General features: G+C 43.7%; 1 protein-coding gene across 2 annotated transcripts in view; it reads right to left on the bottom strand.

The window, feature by feature from the left end:
• The window catches only part of GAB3 (GRB2 associated binding protein 3), a 71699-nt gene extending 61152 nt beyond the window's left edge, over positions 1 to 10547 (bottom strand). For both annotated transcript variants that reach the window (XM_064426824.1, XM_064426825.1), the window contains exon 1: positions 10316 to 10547. In XM_064426824.1, coding sequence (XP_064282894.1) covers positions 10316 to 10387 — 72 coding nt within the window. In that variant the 5' untranslated portion in view covers positions 10388 to 10547. The remainder of the gene's footprint in view (positions 1 to 10315) is intronic.
• Positions 10548 to 18268: the final 7721 nt, after the last annotated feature.

The following is an 18268-nucleotide window of genomic DNA, read 5'->3' as shown; positions in this document are numbered from 1 at the left end:
CTGTCACTGGGGAGCATCTCTGGGAGTACCCCTCTCCATCGCTGTTCTGGGAAGGACTGCACAGCCACAGCCTCACACAAGCTCCCCGTGACTCTTCACCTCCAGGCTTGTGCTGCCCGTTCTCTAAAGGCAAATTTCACTGAAGCATCTCTGAGGCCACGACAAGGTAAGTGCTACAGGGAGGGGAGTTTGTACTGACTGAGAGCAGCAATGCAAATATGCCTGATCTTCATCCAGCTAACTACAGCTTATCTGAAAGCTGCCCATGTCTGCCAGCTTCTGCCTTGGCACAATTTCATCCAGTTTACCAATCAAGCTGTTTGCCCCAACAAAGAGCACAGGCAAACACCCATCTGGACTGCTCTAAAGGGTAAACTGCTTTAATCTACCAACCAGCAAAACAAGTTTACTTACAAGTTTTAGAAAATCATTTCAAGGACCTGGAAATATAAGGAAAGACAAATAGGTCTCTTAGGAGGACAACATAAAAGAACTGCAGAGGGCATAATTCATCCTTCATTCCACTTAGCAATGCTGCTGTTGCTGGTTAAAGCTGGGCAGTTTACTGAGCATATGCAACACAGCCCTGCAAAGGACAGGCTGTAGGTTGCTCTTCTCCCAGCTGCAGACTTCTGTGGAGAAAATGCCTGGTAAAATCTTATTCACTCCAAAGAGAGATAAATCATAGTAATTGCACTTTAGGGTTTGAGATAAATGCAGTCTCTGGCAAGGGTAAAGGATTTGACAGAGTCCAAATGAGGGTTTGAACTCCACAGGGGACAAGAAAGCCTCTAACACCCTCTCAGAGTGAAGGCTGAATACTGGCTGTGGTAGAAAACAACACATTGCAGCAGCAAACTTGTGATGGAAGTCAGTAAACAACCCTGATGGATCCTAAACTACTTGTTTGTTTTCTGACACAGAAAAGTCAGACACACCCCAAGGTCTAAGGCACTAGGGGTTGGCTTGGGGCTGAAAATAGCAAAGTATCTTATTAAACCAGCTATTCAGATCCATCATATTAGGAAATGCTCCTAGTCATTCAAGTTCCATCCGTTCATTCAAGGAGCATTAACAAAGAAAATTTTAAACCTTGTGCAATTTAGGATCAAGACTTGTTGCTCTCATCGTACCTCTAATTTAATCCTCTTCTATAAATTTTATGCTAAATGTGGGATTTTCTGGAATGCTTCAAATCCAAATGTATCTTCCATAAGGGGAACTTGTTTGCAGAAAAGTAACAGATCTGTGGATCTACAAAAACAACACCACATAATCTCTAATAGGAGATTACTGAACTGATTATGGTTACTGAACTGGTTAAGGTTGTTGCTGTGGACTTCCCTAACACACAAAGAAATTAGAGACCTCATATTGTGTCACGTGAATAACTTCTTTATAAGTAAACATATATATTTAAAGAGAGGATCTTCCAGATCAATTATGAATCTGCTAAATTAGCTGATGGCTCAGTGCTGTTCCATGTCCCACCTCCTGCCAGGGGAAGGTCTGGCAGCTTCCAGCTGCTCTGCCGTGGGCTCAGAGCTGCTGATGCTCCCAGGAGCAGCGGGGCCAAGGGTTTGCTGCTCCAGGAACACAGCCCTGAGCTTCCAGCAGCTGCCATAACATCTTGCAAATAAAGCCAGAGCCTCCCTCTGCAATTAAGGAGGCTGCTGGGCTAATTCCTGGGCTCAGGGCGCTTCTGCCCCAGCCCACGCGGGTGGAGGGAGGGCTGGGCTCTGCTTTTCACTGGAACTGGAGCAGGAGCTCCTGGTGCCCAGGCACAGCAGGGGCACACAGAGGCAGCAGAGCAGGATGAAATGCCCCTGCTCTCTGCAGGTTCACAAGCCAGGCTCACAGAGATGTTGAGGCACCTGGGGCTGCTCACAAAGAGCCCAAGCACGTTTTGTGCGTCTGGGCTTTGGGAACCTGCCAGACTACCCCAAAAACAACAATGGACTCACATTTCCTGGGGCTTTTTCCCTCAAAGCTTGCTCCCTCTGACAGGTTTTCCCTTCTGCACGCCTTTGCAGAGTGAATTTTCAGCAGTCCCTGGGTCCTTTGATAGCTCCAAGTACCTGCTCAATTCACAGCAGTGTGAGGTGCCACTGTTCTACTGTGCAAATCTGATCTTGCAAAGAACAAAGCCAAAAGACTTACAACTCCCAAGGTGTCATTTTTTTATACTCTGACATGCTCAGAAATTCTGTTGTAATTTCCTTCTAAGTAGTCTAGGGTTAATGAGACTGAAGAGAATAATAGGAAGGAAATAAATAATTATATACTCTCTTTTTTTTTTTTCAACATGTCCCAAATGTCACCTTTGACCTGGCTTTCTATTTCTGGCATGAACTAAACTCCCTCTATTTATTTAGCAGCCTACACACCATTACAGTAACATAGCAACAGTACTTTCAGTTGTGAATTTGAAAAAAAAAGCAAAGCAAAAAAAAGAACATATGAACATATTAAAACTGTTAAAGCATTGCAGTCTAGTAACACTTCAATAAATGCTTAGGGGTTTTTTGGGTTTTTTTCCCTTTAAATACCAGAATTATTAAGCTTCCAGTCTGCAAACCCAGGGGAGAGGGATGAACAGGGGAACCAAAGCAGTGTCACCACCAGGAAGCCTGTTCTTCCTATGCCAATCTGATTGTCCCCTAACCTTTCTGTTTGTCTGTCTTAATGATGTTTCAGCTTGACTATTTGTTGGGCTCAGAGCAGATGAAAGCAGGAGTTTGGGGAGGATTCTGACATAATGATGGGGTTTAGCTGGTGGTTTTCCATCACTTTTCATAAACAGTTCACTATTATTTTATAATCTGTAGCTCCAGGCTGGTATGACACTCAGTTATCTGTCAAAAAGGAGTATTTTGAAAAGTATAAAGTGTAATAGTAACAGGAGTATTGGGAGTACCAGTCCCATTTTCATCTGACAGACCAAACCTCACTGTTTTACTGGGAAAGTTGACCAGTGAAGATCTGTAAAAGCAGCCCTGGAGTCAGGGGAGGACCCAGTGAAAACATGTCGCAAACCTTTTTACAGTGGGAGCAAAGCACTTGGAAATCTCAAAAAACCCAATTCCCTGAGCTACTTGAGTGCTTCTTATTTTTAAACCTAAGGCCTCAGTGAGAATGCAATTATTTTCGTAGGATGGGTTCAAAATGTTGAACTCATTAAAAATAAAACTTCTTAAGCTTGCAGAGCTTCCAGTGTAACTATCAGTAAACAACCCAGATGATGTAGCTGGAACAGCAGTGAACACTTGGCGAAGGAGCATTACCACTTCTCCTGAAACTGTTTCTTCCCTGCTCCTGTAAACTCAGCTGGCATCTCCTGGGATGTCTCCTGTGCTCCCTCAGTGATCTGCTCAGCTCAGTCACCTCGGAGTGCCAGGGCTTTTCTGGGGAACCAGCAACAGCCCCTGGGATGCAGCTTTACAGCAGGCACCCAGGGCTGGCTTCCCCAGCACCCCCAAAGCCAGCAAGAACTTTGGAAAAGCTCGTGGCTCTACTGCTCCGTTTGTGAAGTCTGCAAGCAAAACACAGCTCGTGCTTGTTCTGAACTATTGGCTTCTCCTTGGCACGACCAGTTCATGTCAGCTTGAAAAAAATGGCTCCACAACTGTAAAATCCTTGAACTTCTACAAACAGTTTGCAAGTCTGGTATGTAAAAACAGGCTGTTCACAAACTATGTGCTCTGCTGACATTACAGCAGTTGCGAAGTTAGAAAGGGTCCCCTCATGGCCATTATTCTGTCCAACAGAAATATGAATACATAACCCACGGTCTCAAGACTTGGGAGTCACAAGATGAATATTTATCACTACCAGGCCTCACAGAAAGCACTGTCTTTTAAAAAAAGCATTGTCGAAAATGAACCAAAAACTTTCATATGACAATCTAAGTTCACTTTAAATTAACACTCTCATTTAAGTAATTTCAAATTCATACTAATAACAACATTTTACTGCCTTTCTGTGAAAAGCTCTATGAAAAGGGATCCTGGATAACTGAAATGTGCTGTTCAGGGCTTTTGTGGAAAGCTACAATGCAGTTTTCACTGCAGGGGTCAGGTGGGGTTTTTGGCATCAGGAGGGAAGGGAATAACAAAATCTCTAAGAACAGTTGTCTCATTCTAACAATTACAAAGCTATGAATGAATTAGCCTCAGAAAGGGAGTATTTTTCTGGCACAAAGTCTAGGCATCAGTTTTGCTCTATTTTGAACAAATACTAAGCTGCAGCAAATTTTAGAATTGAGTTTTGCATGGCTATGTGTTTGTTTGTTTACTTTCCTGGTGCAACACAAACTGAAGCAAGTCAAGGATATTAGTGTAAAGCAGAAAATAATTTAAAAGTTAAAGTATTGCATTTTATTTAACAATCAAATGAGAGAGGAAGAAAATGTATTTTATCTGGCTGCATGTAATGTTTTGACATGCAAATTTTATTTCAAAACCAGCTTTTTTTCCTTGTCTTATCACATTGCTAATTCATTTCCAAATCAAATGAAAAGGACAAAAAAGCAAACAAAATTACTGTTTGTCCAACAAGTAACATTTTAGGAATAAACTTGTCCCTTTCCCTAAAAACCTATCAAATTTTCATAACAAATATTCATAACATATTAATGTATTATTGGTATAAATAATGTGTTTATCCATATTTCCATAGATTACATGCTACAACAAAAGACTTCACCAAAGTATGACTTGTAATGCATTTTCCTCTGAGCCATGTTTGACTGCATCACTCATTTAATCACCACTCGAGTTAACATTTCCTTCTCTATTTCAAACTAGCATGTTTTTCTAAGGCACTATTTTTGAATGCAAAGGCCTGATAACTTGTGGGTTTCTGTTTTGAATAGAAACCAATAGCTGGACATTCCTGTGCACTGAAAACATGTAGTCAAAGATTAAACTGGGGCTTCAGGACTATTATGGCTCCACCCAAATAAATAGTTCAAGGGAAATTATTCTGATACACAGGTTGCCAAGAACAGCAGTGTTTTTTAGAAATTATTTCTTTCTTAGAAGTCAACCTATCTCATTAAGCACTGCATTTAAACTATCAAAACATCGTTAAAATGGAAGAAAACGGTCTAAAATAAACACCACATTTAACCTACCAAAACAAGGTCTGATTTGCGCATAGCTAATTACAAATGTTTAATTCCAGTGATGGAAACTCCTCCCTAACATAAATATTCTGCTGTTGTTTTACCAGTGAGATCGATTTGTAGAGGATTTCACAGAGAGGGGAACTGCCACACAGGAGCTTCTGTTTGAAAGCCTTCATGCTCTCAAAATTCAGTTATTTTTTAATATACAAACCAGATAGAATATACACTGGATTTTAAAATGAAGAAACAACAGAAATAAACATAGGCACAAAACTTACAACTGGATAAAGGGCTCTGACAACTTTCTGCAGCCCACGTGACTCCTACTTCCACCCAGCCTATGAGCCACAGCTACAAAACCCGCCCAAATTGGTTAAACCAACTCAGGGAGCTGGGGATATTTATTCAGGAAAGTATGAAAGGTGGTCAGAATTCTCTGTTCAAAAGGGACAGCACTCAACGGGTGAGGCTTTGTAAGAAGCATCTGGAAGTAGAAAGACTTAAGGATAAAAATTAGATTTGGGTTTCTTCTTGAGAATATTTTTCAGAAACTTCCCCCAAACCCCAAAGCAGCAGAAGTACTTGACCTCACAAAGCACTTGGGGATTTCTTTCAGGGGAGGGTGGCAGTGTCCTCTGGTGACAGCAGACAGTGCTGGATCAGAGAGCAGATGCTCTCCGTCCCACCCGCCCTTCACAGCGCTCTGCGACTCCTGTTCCTATTAGTTGAGCAAACTCTTCCATAATTCTACTTTACTTTTTCTTCTTAGTAACTTCCTGTTTGTTCTCCAGATAAATACCAGAACTTCAGCTAAAAATGGAGAAGTCGCCTAGATTCTCTTATCTTCTAAAGCCCCAGCCTTGGTGAGCTGCGGTTGGCTCCTGGCAGATCCCCCAACGGTCAGAGATGCTGGGCTGGGCTCTGCTCCGTCCTTCTGGCAGCACTCACTGCCCCCCACACACACAGCAGCAAAGAACTCTGCCCCACCAGCTTCTGCCACAGGGTACATTAATTTACACCTCTATTTGTCTTCCCAGATCAGACACTCCAAGAAGAAGCGTGGCAGGAAGTGCAAGGCTGTATTTTCTGATACGGGGTCCATTTGGGACTCTTGTTCTAGAGATATTGACAAGGAATTTTGATTTTCAACAACATTTGAAGAAATCAGTCACTCAAGTAAAGTGGGAAACTTGCCCTTTTTTGAGCAAGTGGTCTTCCCTCATCAGTTTGTATAGTACTGAAGATTAAAAATAGCTCTTCAGCTGGGGTACAGCTGCACAGCGTTAGCTCAAATGGAGCTGCAGTGACTCACAACAAGCAAACATCTGTATATGGCCCTTTACTACTGCAAACCACATAACACTAACAGCAAGTAAACACTGGCAGGGCATTCAGAGGAGCTACTGCTGTTCCACACTGTGTGACAAACAATGGGACAGCGATTTGAGGAGAGGTTGCAATTAGCTGTGTGTTAAAATTCCCATCTCCTTCTTCTTGTCAGCACATGAGCAATGTGTCATCTCAATAGCATGGGTCTCTTATTTAATTAGACATTCTCTGGGCCTTCTTCTATGTTGTTTTTCCTTTCATTGTGACTTCTTGCACTTGTTGTGCTAAGTCCTTTGTTTTCCAAGGCCATGAAACCATTCCTTCCTTCCACCGCCCCCAGTAAACAAACAACAAATAATAACAGTCAGTGATCAGATAAATTTCCACATGAAAACTATCAAGGAGCCAGCTATTCAATGATGACAATACAGAACTGGAATGGATCTACTCAGCACCAATATAAGGAACTGTGGAACCCATCAAATTTGAAGTAGATTCCCCCATTAAATCTAATTTCCTGCAGAGGCTGGTACTCACTGATCCACTAACATCAACAGCAAAAATCTTCAGTGGGTTTTCCTCCTGTGGGGCTCCATGTCAAGCTATGACTGATACTTAACATTTTTGGTCTAGAGCAGGGTGGACTTCACCTCCATCACCACCACTTCTTAGTTTTTGCTAGCAGCTTCTTCCTCTGTGTCTCCTGCCCCACAGCAGCTTCCCCCCAGCTCTGGCTGCTCCCTGGCACCCTCAGGCCCACGCAGACCTGGTCGGTGAGAAAAGCTGGAACCGAGTGGGGAAATGAAAGCAGCACAGCTTTCGGGTCACACTCAGAGGACAAAGTACTGCAACACACACCAAACACTCTCCTGGGAGACTCCTTGCACAACAGCCTCTATAGAGAGGCTGACGTGGTGGTTTCATGGTTCAAGTATCAGATTGAGAGAAAAGCATTGTCCATGCCATTAAATCACTATTAGAGTATTTGCCTGATGTAGCAAAGCTCCCTGTGCCTTCTAACGAATTCTTTGTGTTTAGCATTAAGCTCTCTGTTTTTACAGAAAGTTACACTAGGGTAATTAATCTCATGTTCGTTTCCTGCACAGGCAAGAGAGCAGCCTTTGTTAGGGAATGATAAGACACTTCTAAGAATAGTGTTACTAAGAGCATCGGCTTTGTGAGACATTGCAGGAAAAATATAGCCTCTTAACACCTGCTTTTCGCTTTGAAAGTTTTGAAAATAATGTTCTGCTTACCTAGAGGCAAATTCTGACTTGTTTATGCATAGAAAACCTAACTGCTTTCACCAAAGAACAAATATAAATGAAGGTATACTTTGGTCTTCAGGCTCCAGTCTTGGAAAGAATAATTTGTTTAATTTTATAAACACTGCAAATATTCCCAGTGGCTTCAGCGGGATTACTGCAGTTCCCAATCTCACAACCTGAATTCATTGCTTTTTCTGATCTTTTAACCACATAATCCACTGAAATTAAATGGATTTTCTTAGTGATAGATGTAATAGATGAAGGATTAAGAATTTATCTGTGTGTAAAACACTGGACCCTCAGGTCAGACCTTACAAAGGCCGGATGCTCAACTCAGGAAAACGTAAACTGGGAGACAACCCCAGGAGAGCAAACGGGGCTGGCAGCGTGCAGAGGTCCCAGCAGCAGCAGGCCAAGCTGGCACTGGAAGCTCCCTGGAAGCATCAGCTCAGACCATGGGCTTTTCCAGCTGGACACAAAGGGTGGCGTTGAACTCGGGGATTTATGTGTGTTGTCAGTTCAGAACCGGAGCCAACACCATTCTGCTGTAAGCGGTTGACACTTGACACCTACTGAAGTCAGTTTAAACAGGCATTGTTTTAAAGCCCTGTTGTTTTTAAGCAGTCACCGTGGTTCAGCCCGAGCTAGCTCTACCCCGGTGCAAGATGCACGAGCTGCCATGCAGGTGAAACTCTATGAAAAATAGGGGAAAAGTAGATTACAGCAGGTGAGAGACAATTTCCATTTGGTTTGTAGCATCCACTGTGTAACCAGTCATATGAGAAAAGACATTAAGCTTTGCTGTACTTGCACCAGATTTCTTTCTGGTTTATTATGGACCAAGGACTACCTCATCCTCCTAAACAGAAAACAAAGCTTAATCTGCAGAGATCTGGCTAATCTAATGGTGTTTGGAGACTAACATAGACCAAATTTCCCCTGGTTTTGTAGTGCAAAATCTGAGCAGAGCAGACTGCAAGTAGCCTTGTGAGCTGATCAGAGCCCCTGTTGTGACTATTATCTTGACTGTATAATGGGGGCTTTCAAATCCCAGCTTTATCACATTCTGTTTTCTCTACTTTGCCCTTTTATGAATATTGAGTCATCAAAAAATAGCTTCACTGACAGAGTTACTAATGATACCAGCTGGGTGAATCAGTGGCTCTTACACTGTGCCTGCCATACAGTGCTATTAGTACACTCGTTACAAAATACAGCAAAAATGAGATGCCCATAATTTATTTGCAGCTCCCGTGAGACACATCATAGTGGCTATTTTAGAATTGGAAAATGCTAACTGAACAAAGCAAATATTCAGCCACTTCAATGCAATACTGTGGTCTACAGGAAGAAACTCTGGCTAAGAATAAGTTAAAAACAATCCAAACATCAGTAAATTATCCTTTCTGCTAGTTTTTAGCCTAGGAAAAAATATACTACCCAATGATATCCACCATATTCTTCCACAAGACAGTTATGCCTCATATTACCGGGAAAAGCTAACATCAGCACTCCAGAGAAAATGCTGATAAACAGAAGTGACTACGACAAATGATGTAAGCTGTGCCCAGGGCTCGGAGCGCCAGGGACGGCCGGCGGCATCCTTCGAGTACGGTGCAGGGCTCGGGGGAAGTCAGGTTACAAGGGCATGACTCAAACGGGTATTACCGACTCCAGAAGTGTCACAGCAGAACAGAACAATGTGCCTGATGAAGAACCACCACCAATGAGTATGCAAAATGGCCCATGAGGGGGCTTATATTGTTAATGCTGTCCCAAGCAGATTTTTAAGGGTCATTTATTCCTACCCGGAATGCTTTCCTTGCACCCCTGCAATGAGAGTTTCCTATGTTTGCAACACACATCCTTTTTTTTTTTTTTTTTTCCCTTCAGACAAACAGGCAAGCAGATAGAGAATGAAACAAGGGGCCCATAGTGCAGTTGCAGATCTCCATTCAGGGCTCGCTTCTTCTCCCCAGCCCCCTTCACCTTTCAGCTATCAGGAACTTTACAGCACAGCATCTTCCAGCACCTCTTTATCACAGTGCAAAAAGCTTTCTGAAGCTTTCTGCTAACAACCGCATCTGGCATTGGTAAATAAAACTACTGCATATGTTGCCTTTAGCAAGTGTCATAGAAATTACAGAGCATCTTAACAAAACCAAGCCTCAGAATTTAAATTACTAAAATTTTGGCTGTTTGCGTTTGGGTTTTTTTCCCGTTTCCTTTTAGGATGTTCTTGTCCGTCCCTGGAAAAGTGACATCTGCAATTCTATTACAACAATTCTGTTAGTTACGGCAACGTTAACTGCAACCGAAATGCGGTTTTTAACCTAAAATACGTTGCATAACAGCTGAAGTACTGAAATCTTACGAGCCGGGAAAGGTTAATTCCAGAGGGCACAAGAATGTCGGTGGAAACTAAAATACTCCATAAGCGCATGGACTTGGAATTCTTTTTGTTTTGGTCCAAGGCGAAGCCGAAACGGGCGAGAGATTTCAAAGGAAGAGTCAGACAGCGAGCACATGCCGAAATCCCTTTAGCGAGGAAAAAAAAAAAAAAAAATATCAGCAAAGCCTCTGCACTTACGTATCTCTTGAGTTTCTTCTCGGGGGGTGATTTGATGAGCCATCCAGTGCAAACCACGTCCCCCGAGCTCATCTTCCCCCCGGGCGCGGAGCGGCGGAGCGGGAGCCAGGGTGCGGGCTGCCAGTGCGTGTGTGCTTGTTATGTGCGGGTGTCTGTCCGTCCGTCCGTCCGTCCGTGCGTGTGTGCGCGTGCTGGGATGTGTGTGTGAGCGTGTGTTTGCTGGGATGTCAGTGTGTGTGTGCGTGCTGGGATGTGAGTGTGTGTGTGCTGGGGTGTGAGTGCGTGTGTGTTTTCTGGGATATGTGTGTGTGTGTTTGCTGGGACGCGTGTGCCCGGCCGTGTGCGTGCGTGCCGTGTCCGCCCGGGTGTGCGCCGGTGTGTGCGGGCGTGTGTCCGCCCGTGCGGGTGCGCGGCTCTGTGTATTGTTCCCAGGCAGTTCGCACCGCAGCAATCAGCTTCCTTCAGCTGCGCTCTGCTGCGGCTCCAGCCCGCGGAAGAAGTCATGACATTGATCACTGACACGGCCAGCCCTCCCTCCGCCGCCAGCACAATGCAACACACCGAGCACGTGATGGGCGGCCGGGGCTCGCCGCCGCCGCCTGCGACACCCCGGCAGCGGCAGCGGCACGGCATCGCCCCGGACAGCGCGGCCCGCAGCCCCGGGATGCTGTGAGCCCTGCCCGGAGCCCCGGGGATGCTGTGAGCCCTGCCCGCAGCCCCGGGGATGCTGTGAGCCCTGCCCGGAGCCCCGGGGATGCTGTGAGCCCTGCCCGCAGCCCCGGGGATGCTGTGAGCCCTGCCCGGCGGAGCGGGGATGCTGTGAGCCCCTGCTCGGAGCCCCGGGGATGCTGTGAGCCCTGCCCGGAGCCCCGGGGATGCTGTGAGCCCTGCCCGCATCCCCGGGATGCTGTGAGCCCTGCCCGCAGCCCCGCGGATGCTGTGAGCCCTGCCCGGCGGAGCGGGGAGGGCGAGCCCCGCGGCTGAGCCGTGGCAGCGCCGGTGACCGCGGAGGTCCCCGTGGGGACCCGGCTCGAGAAGGGCTCTGGAGGCAAAACCAGGGCCGGTGGGGCCGGTCCCCGCTGAAATCTCCACTACAGCTTCCGACATCTAACAAGCTTCGTTAGTCTGTGGATTTAGTGGTTGTTTTTTTGTTTTTTTGTTTTTTTTTTTTTTTCCAGGAGCATTTAGACCCCTGTACGAATTTAATAGGAATAAACTTGATTTTTCTTCTCTCATCATCACGGATTTTTTAGAAACATACTGTTTCAGAAAGTGACTTCAAGGAGACTGCCACTCCACTGTCACAACTAAAAAATACGCCCACAGAGTGCATAATATTGCTGATCCTTGTAATTTGTGCCTTTCCAGAGTGGGAAACTCTTGCCTTTTCAAGGACAGGGCAATCTGTGTTCATTTTTCAGACGACTTTAAAAACTCTGACTTACTTAAAGAGGACACAGTGGTTCTTCACAGACTTCATCAGTCTGTTACTGAGAGGAGTCTCTGGTGCCCCTGGCCAGGCACAGCACTCAGTGCAGCCCGACCCTGCATGGTGGGATCAGCACCAGCACTCTGCCCATGGCAGAGTTTCATCTTTTCACAGAATTTTTCTGTGAAAAGCCCAGGTCTCTGCCGGGGCTCTTTGGCAGGGCAGGCTGACAACAGCTTGCAGTGTCACTTCTTGAATCTCACAAACTAGAAATGTGTTTTTCAAGTTTCTAAGCAAAAAGGTGATTGTAATATGTATTTATTACATTTAATATAATATGCACTATAAATGACATAACTGTATAAATATAGGCCCTATGTAAATTCACATAAAAATATAAATAAATCTGTACAAACTCATAGAATCCTGTTGCTAGTGCTTTACATTATCACTGGTCTCAAAAGAATCCTATGGTAAATGAAAACTGTCATGAATAAACTACAAACATTTCAAATGTGCTCTTTTTTAGATATGTTTTTGTTTGAGAATGGCTTTCATGCAGTCTTGCAGTATTATTTGATTTGATTCCCAACCGTCTATTCTACTACCACCTTCACTCAGCTCCATTTATCCATTATCCACAGTGATGTTTTAACAACTTCACATGTTTAATAGCAGGTTTGTGAACAAGGCTTTGCAACACTTCTTCTTGGAGAGTTACATCCAGCCATGGAACTTATTTAGGGAAAGAAAGTCACACTTTCCTCCCATATGTGACTTGCCTGTGTCACCCTGACACATACAGTAGCCTACAACTAAAGGCTTTAAAACATCCAAATGTCAAAATAAAATGAGTTGGGGTACACTTCATGTGTTATCCCTGCACTGTCCTAACAATATCCATTTTTTACTGGATCATGCTTCAGACAGATGGCTTCCCTTGTGCAGCTGCATAACCACTTGCAGAAAGGCAGCAGAGGGAGTGGGGAGGGGACAGGACAGGGGAAAAAGGAGCCTGGGCTACCAAATGAATTTAAACATTGAATAGCAGACCACAGCCTTAAGGAGAGCTCTGCCTCTGTCTTTGCTGTGGTCAGTGACAGTGCTGCTTAAATCACCAGCAGTCCCCATCCTTGTCCCTGCACTTCTGCCATCAGCTCCGCTGCACAGACATGGTGCATTTCTGTGTCTACATGAGGAACTGAATCACAAACCTGACTGTTTGGAAAAGAATGAGTCAAAAAAACAGAGAGAGATTATTTTCCAGCTGTATCAGGACTAGTTTCCTGATCTGATGAGTGCTGTGACCTGCTATAGCATGAACCTTATCAAGGGAGGGGGTGATGCAGGGGCAATAAGAAGAAATCAGCAGTTGCTTAAATTGGCACTTCTGCCCAAAACCCGCCTGCTGAGTGGTAGCCATGGTGACAGGGAGGGGTGCAGTGATTCTGTTCCCTGCTCGATGTGTCACTCCTCTGTCAGAGGCTCCTGTCCTCTGGAACTGCTGGAATGGCTCAGCTGCCTGCGAAGCACCTGCCCGGCCACTTGCACTCAGCACATTCAGAATAAATAAAATCTGTGCCAACTTACTTATGATGCCAGTAGCCTGAGGAGAAATACAGGAAGCCATAATTAAGCAGAGCATGTGGGGGTTAACATGTTTGTTATGAAAGCTGCTGTTGCCTTCTTGGTACTTGTGCTCCAAACATTAAAAGAGCCAATAAAGTTATTTTCTTACACTGACAACTTTCATTGTGCTGATAATGTACCACTCATGCATGTGTTTGACAATAACAGGTCTAAAAATTAATGGTTTCTCATCCTGATGGAAGAAGTGGGATTTCACTTTTGTCCTGATCCATGCACAAATTTTCCAGCCACATTTAAATCATTAAATTATTTTCTTAAATCCACCATCATGATGGTGAATGACAGGGTCTTTATTTTAACGATCTTAGAGTTGAAGACATATGTAGAGAGTGAACTGATGCTGGAAATAGAATTGAAAGGTCTCAATCCTGTCTTCTGCTGCTGAACAGGTTGTTTTCCCCTTCCTAAGGACATTACCCAGAGGTGCTACCACTGTCACAGACCACTTGGCCTTGGCCAGTGGCATGTCTGTCTTGGAGCCAGCTGGTCTTGGCTCTGTTGGCCATGGAGGAAGCATCTGCCAGCATCTCACAGATGCCCCCCCTGCAGCCCTTTGCCACACAAAGCAGCACCGCCCTCCCCAGACTAACCCGGTATGTGGCACTAGCAAAGAGCACAGCAGCCATGGTCAGTTTAACCCTGGATGTGTGTGCAATTCACATCAGCCAGATTCCTAAGAGAATTCTCTGCTTGTCATGGAAGTGCTGGTGTACTCCTTTCATTTCCTGATGTCCCAGAGGAAAACAACACTAATAAAGCAGAAGAGAACAAAATGGCTACTTGCATTGATGGGAATCTCCTTCATGACTTGACAGGCCACTGATAGAAGTCTGCTATTTAAGCTTATCCATTTCTATTGATAAGCAACTGATACTGTTATCATTAATTTTGAGAGTAGTGAAAGCTCTTACTTCCTTGCGCGCAAATGGATAATCAGGATGGATAGGATGGAAAAAATCAGAAGGATTTATTTCATTCACAAATTTATAGGTATAAAAAGAGAAAGAGATGAGAGTTATCTCAACTGAAATTTCCACAAGCAGATAGTTTTCTGAGAATTTAGCCTCACATTTAATTTACAACACCACACAGGCATTGAGAAGGTTGAGGTGCATGCGAGAGACAACCACAGCCCTGGGAGAACAGCCTTTTTCTCTCATCTAGCAACTGATCCCTGTTTACATATGGAACTCGCAGCACACTTACTCAGCAGAATGCTAACATGCCTCTGCAGCATTCTCTCAGCAAGCAGAGAAGCCCAGTGCCACAAAAAGACATGACACAGTATATATGTTCCAGCTGTTCCTGACAGTTACCACTCCGCTCCCCCCTGCAGACAAGTATTTCACTCTCTCTCTCTCCATTCACAAGGACAAATTTAGCAAAGTCACGGGATAATTCAGCCCTTGCTCTTCCTTTCAACAGCCTGTCCTCACCATACAAATCAGGTCTAAAGGAGGAATGCACTCAGATGCTCAGAGTCACGATTTATTGCTGTTGTTTAAACAATTAACGACCAAAACTGGAGCCTGACCACAGGCCCAGGGTGATGCTGACCCATGTGCACTGTGCTGTTTGATTGATGAATATATTCTGCCTGCCTGGTTTGTGCTCTGTCACCCCCAGGACCTTGGCGGCAGTGACACCCCCTGGGCAGACACCTGATTTCAGAGCAGGAGCCATTGTGAAAAGAGACAAAGACAACAGAGGAACGTTGCTGCGGTTTTGCTCCAGGAAGCTGTGAACTGTGTGAGCTGCATGTGGGGACGGCCTTTATTGTTGTGGACAGGGCAGAATCTAATTTTACCAAAAGCTCTCATGACACATGGGGAGAACTCTGTCAAACCCTTTCAGAAAACAGACCAACGCCCTCTGGCACTAACCTCCTCTGGGAAACAGCAGCAGACATCCAGCATCTCATAGCAAAGTCTCCTGTTTAGGAAAGTAGCTGGTGGATGACCGGAGTTCTCTGAATAATGAATTTATTTACAAACATAAAACTGTCTTTTTCTGAAGTGGGAGTGGCAACAAACAGGTTCACTTTGGTTCAAATCTCTGCCCCAGCTCTTTTGCCAGATGAGACGTTTCTCTCTTCCCTGTCATCCACAAAAGCATGCACTAATAATTGTGGATTTGGTAACTTTCAGCTTCTGTTTGCAGACTATAAACAATTTTATGATGTCTACACAGGTGATGAAGTGAAGTAAGTCATGGCTGTTCCTTTCCACATGTGAATCAGTAGCAACCTTTTTGTGAGGATTTCCTAATGGGGTAATGATATTACTGGCCCCGCAAGGTCAGCAAATAATCCTTGCAATTAAGGGAGGAGATACAAAGGCTTTTTCAAAGATCCAAAATTTCTACTATATTGTCCTAATAACTTTTATGAGTTAAGAAAAATCTACTTAATTTTTCATACACAACAATGATCAGTACTCAGCTCACACGAGATCTACTTTATATAGCAATTTGAAGTTTACCTTTTTTACTTTATTAAAGGAACCCAAAATAATCTATTTGACATCAAGATTATGATATGCTTCTTCCAGATCAGAAATAACAAATCATTATGTGAATTTTAATATCCTGAAAGTGAGGATTTGCTGAGACCAGTTTACTCCAGACTAGCTTAAAAACGGGTTCCACATAAGTATGAAGAAACAGATGGAAAAAGAAGTCTGTAGTTTTATGTTTAGATGAAAAAATATCTGTCTAGCTATTTTCAGACTCATAAATGTGGAAGAGTTGCCATGAACTGGAGGATGGGTCTCAGTCCTGCTGAGACCAGAGAACTCTCTGGAGTGATGAGAAAATGAACCCAGGAGAATTAACAGAGGACACTGCCTGCCTCTGTTCTCTAGATTGCCCAAAAATGCCTGAGAATAAATAGGAACCCTACCTGTTACACTTGGGAGAAATTTTCATGCTGATGGCAGAACTGTGGGTGAGAGACCTTCCCTCTCCAGGCAATTAACTATGTTTAATATGATTCAATAGAGCAAAATACAGCAAATAGAGCATAAAGCAATACACCAAAATACAGCAAACACACCAGATTTCTGAACTCTGTGTGGAAAAGGTTGCTCAGTGTGAAGAATGCAAATGCAGGAAAGAAGGGATTGTTTTGATGGCAGCTGTGTGTTTGAGACTGTTACAAAAAAAGGAAGAATCAGTACAGGATGAGGAAGAAAGAAGGCCCAGGCAGTCAGGGAAGTAAAATAGCAGAAAAAAAAAAGAAAAAGAAAAAAAAAAAAAAGACAGCAAGGGGAAAAGGGGAAAAGCAGACACATATCCTATGTGGCCTAGGACAAAATACTTTTGTCTAACAGACCCCTCAGCAGAAATGGATAGTACTCTGGAAAATATAATAGCTTCGGTCTAGTTTTTCACAGTGTGTAGATGTTTACAAGTAAAAATAGATATAAAGGACAAGATTACAAGTATTTCACAGTAGGGTCAAGCCTGTAGTAACTGAAGTGATGGCTTCTGGCTTATGGAATGGATCTGCCATGTTTGCAAGGCTTAGGCAGGCAGTACTTTGCAGCATCCTTTTGTGCATTTCCTGTGTTCAAAGGAAATCCTGGTGCATGCTAAAACCTTCAAACAAGAACTGTTACGTTTACAAATAATCTGTGATCGGTGTGAAATCAAACCCACAGGCTTTTGGTTAAGAGAGAGATAAATTGTTTTGGGCAAAGCAGTAAGAGAATTCTTTGTGAAGAAGAAATTGAGATTGTGAAGGAGAAATTGACCAACCAACATTTAAGAGACCAACATTTAAGAGAGTTAAAGGCTGTACTGCACCAACATGCTCACTGGATTCTCACAGATATTCCAGATTTTATAATACTCTGTGTTTGTTAAGGGCAGTTTGTTTTTACAGGTTTTCAAAATGACTGCATAGGTTAGGGGAGAAAAAGATGCCATTGAAGGGAGCAGCAAATTATGCTTCAGTTTTATTTCAGTTGGAGGAAACTTTTGATGGCTTTTGCTTTGATCTAAAATCTCTTTTAAAGTACTCTTCTAATCAGGGACTGTCTTCTTGAGACAGTGCTCAGATTTTGGCAAAGTAGAAGCTTATTACAACAGGAAATATTTTATGACCTCCAAAGGAATCACCAATCATTGTTATATCTGGATGACATCATGGTTTGTAGGTGGGCAAAATCTGGCATTCAGGACAGAATACACAGTTGTAAAACTGTTTATTAAAGCCTGGTTATGGTAGCTTAAACTGATACAAATTAGTGTGGCTGCAATCCCACCCTTCGTCTTGCTGTAGATCTGTTTTGCTGCTGTATTGGCACTGGCCCCTCTGTGCGTGGGCAGTTGAGTTGTTTTGCTGGGCTGATCTGAGGAAAAAATAATAACTCTCTTTGTTAGGACCAATTTTGTTTTTTAGAATCTAGAACTAACCCACTGCTCACCTGCAGAAACACCAGTAACTGTGCAAGGGGTCAGGAACACAAACTGTGAGAGCTCCTGGCTCTCCCAATGCAACAATGAACACAGCCAAAAAAAAAAAAAAGTTAACAAAAACCTGTGTAGTTGGGAAACACAGGGATATTAGAAGACTTTCCAGTACCACAATAAAGCTCTGGCTACTAAAGCCTGGACTGAAAATGCAATATTGGGATAAAGTTGTAAAAACAAAGAATATTTGTACAGCTATCAACACTTTGAACCAGATAAAAAGGACACATCAGCTATTTTGTTATAGTTCCCAATGCTGAATGTGGTCTTGCATTTGTAACCTTTCTGGCAACACTAGAGACTCTCCATTGGGTGAAATGAAAACTTGATACAGAAAATTGATGTGTTGGTATGAAGCCTGCATCACAAAAACCCCAACAAACAAACAAGAGAAAAAAAGA

Source organism: Passer domesticus, chromosome 7, assembly GCF_036417665.1.
Source record: "Passer domesticus isolate bPasDom1 chromosome 7, bPasDom1.hap1, whole genome shotgun sequence".
Lineage (NCBI taxonomy): Eukaryota > Metazoa > Chordata > Aves > Passeriformes > Passeridae > Passer > Passer domesticus.
Note: the sequence above shows the minus strand (reverse complement) of the source record. Positions and strands in the feature narration are given on the sequence as shown.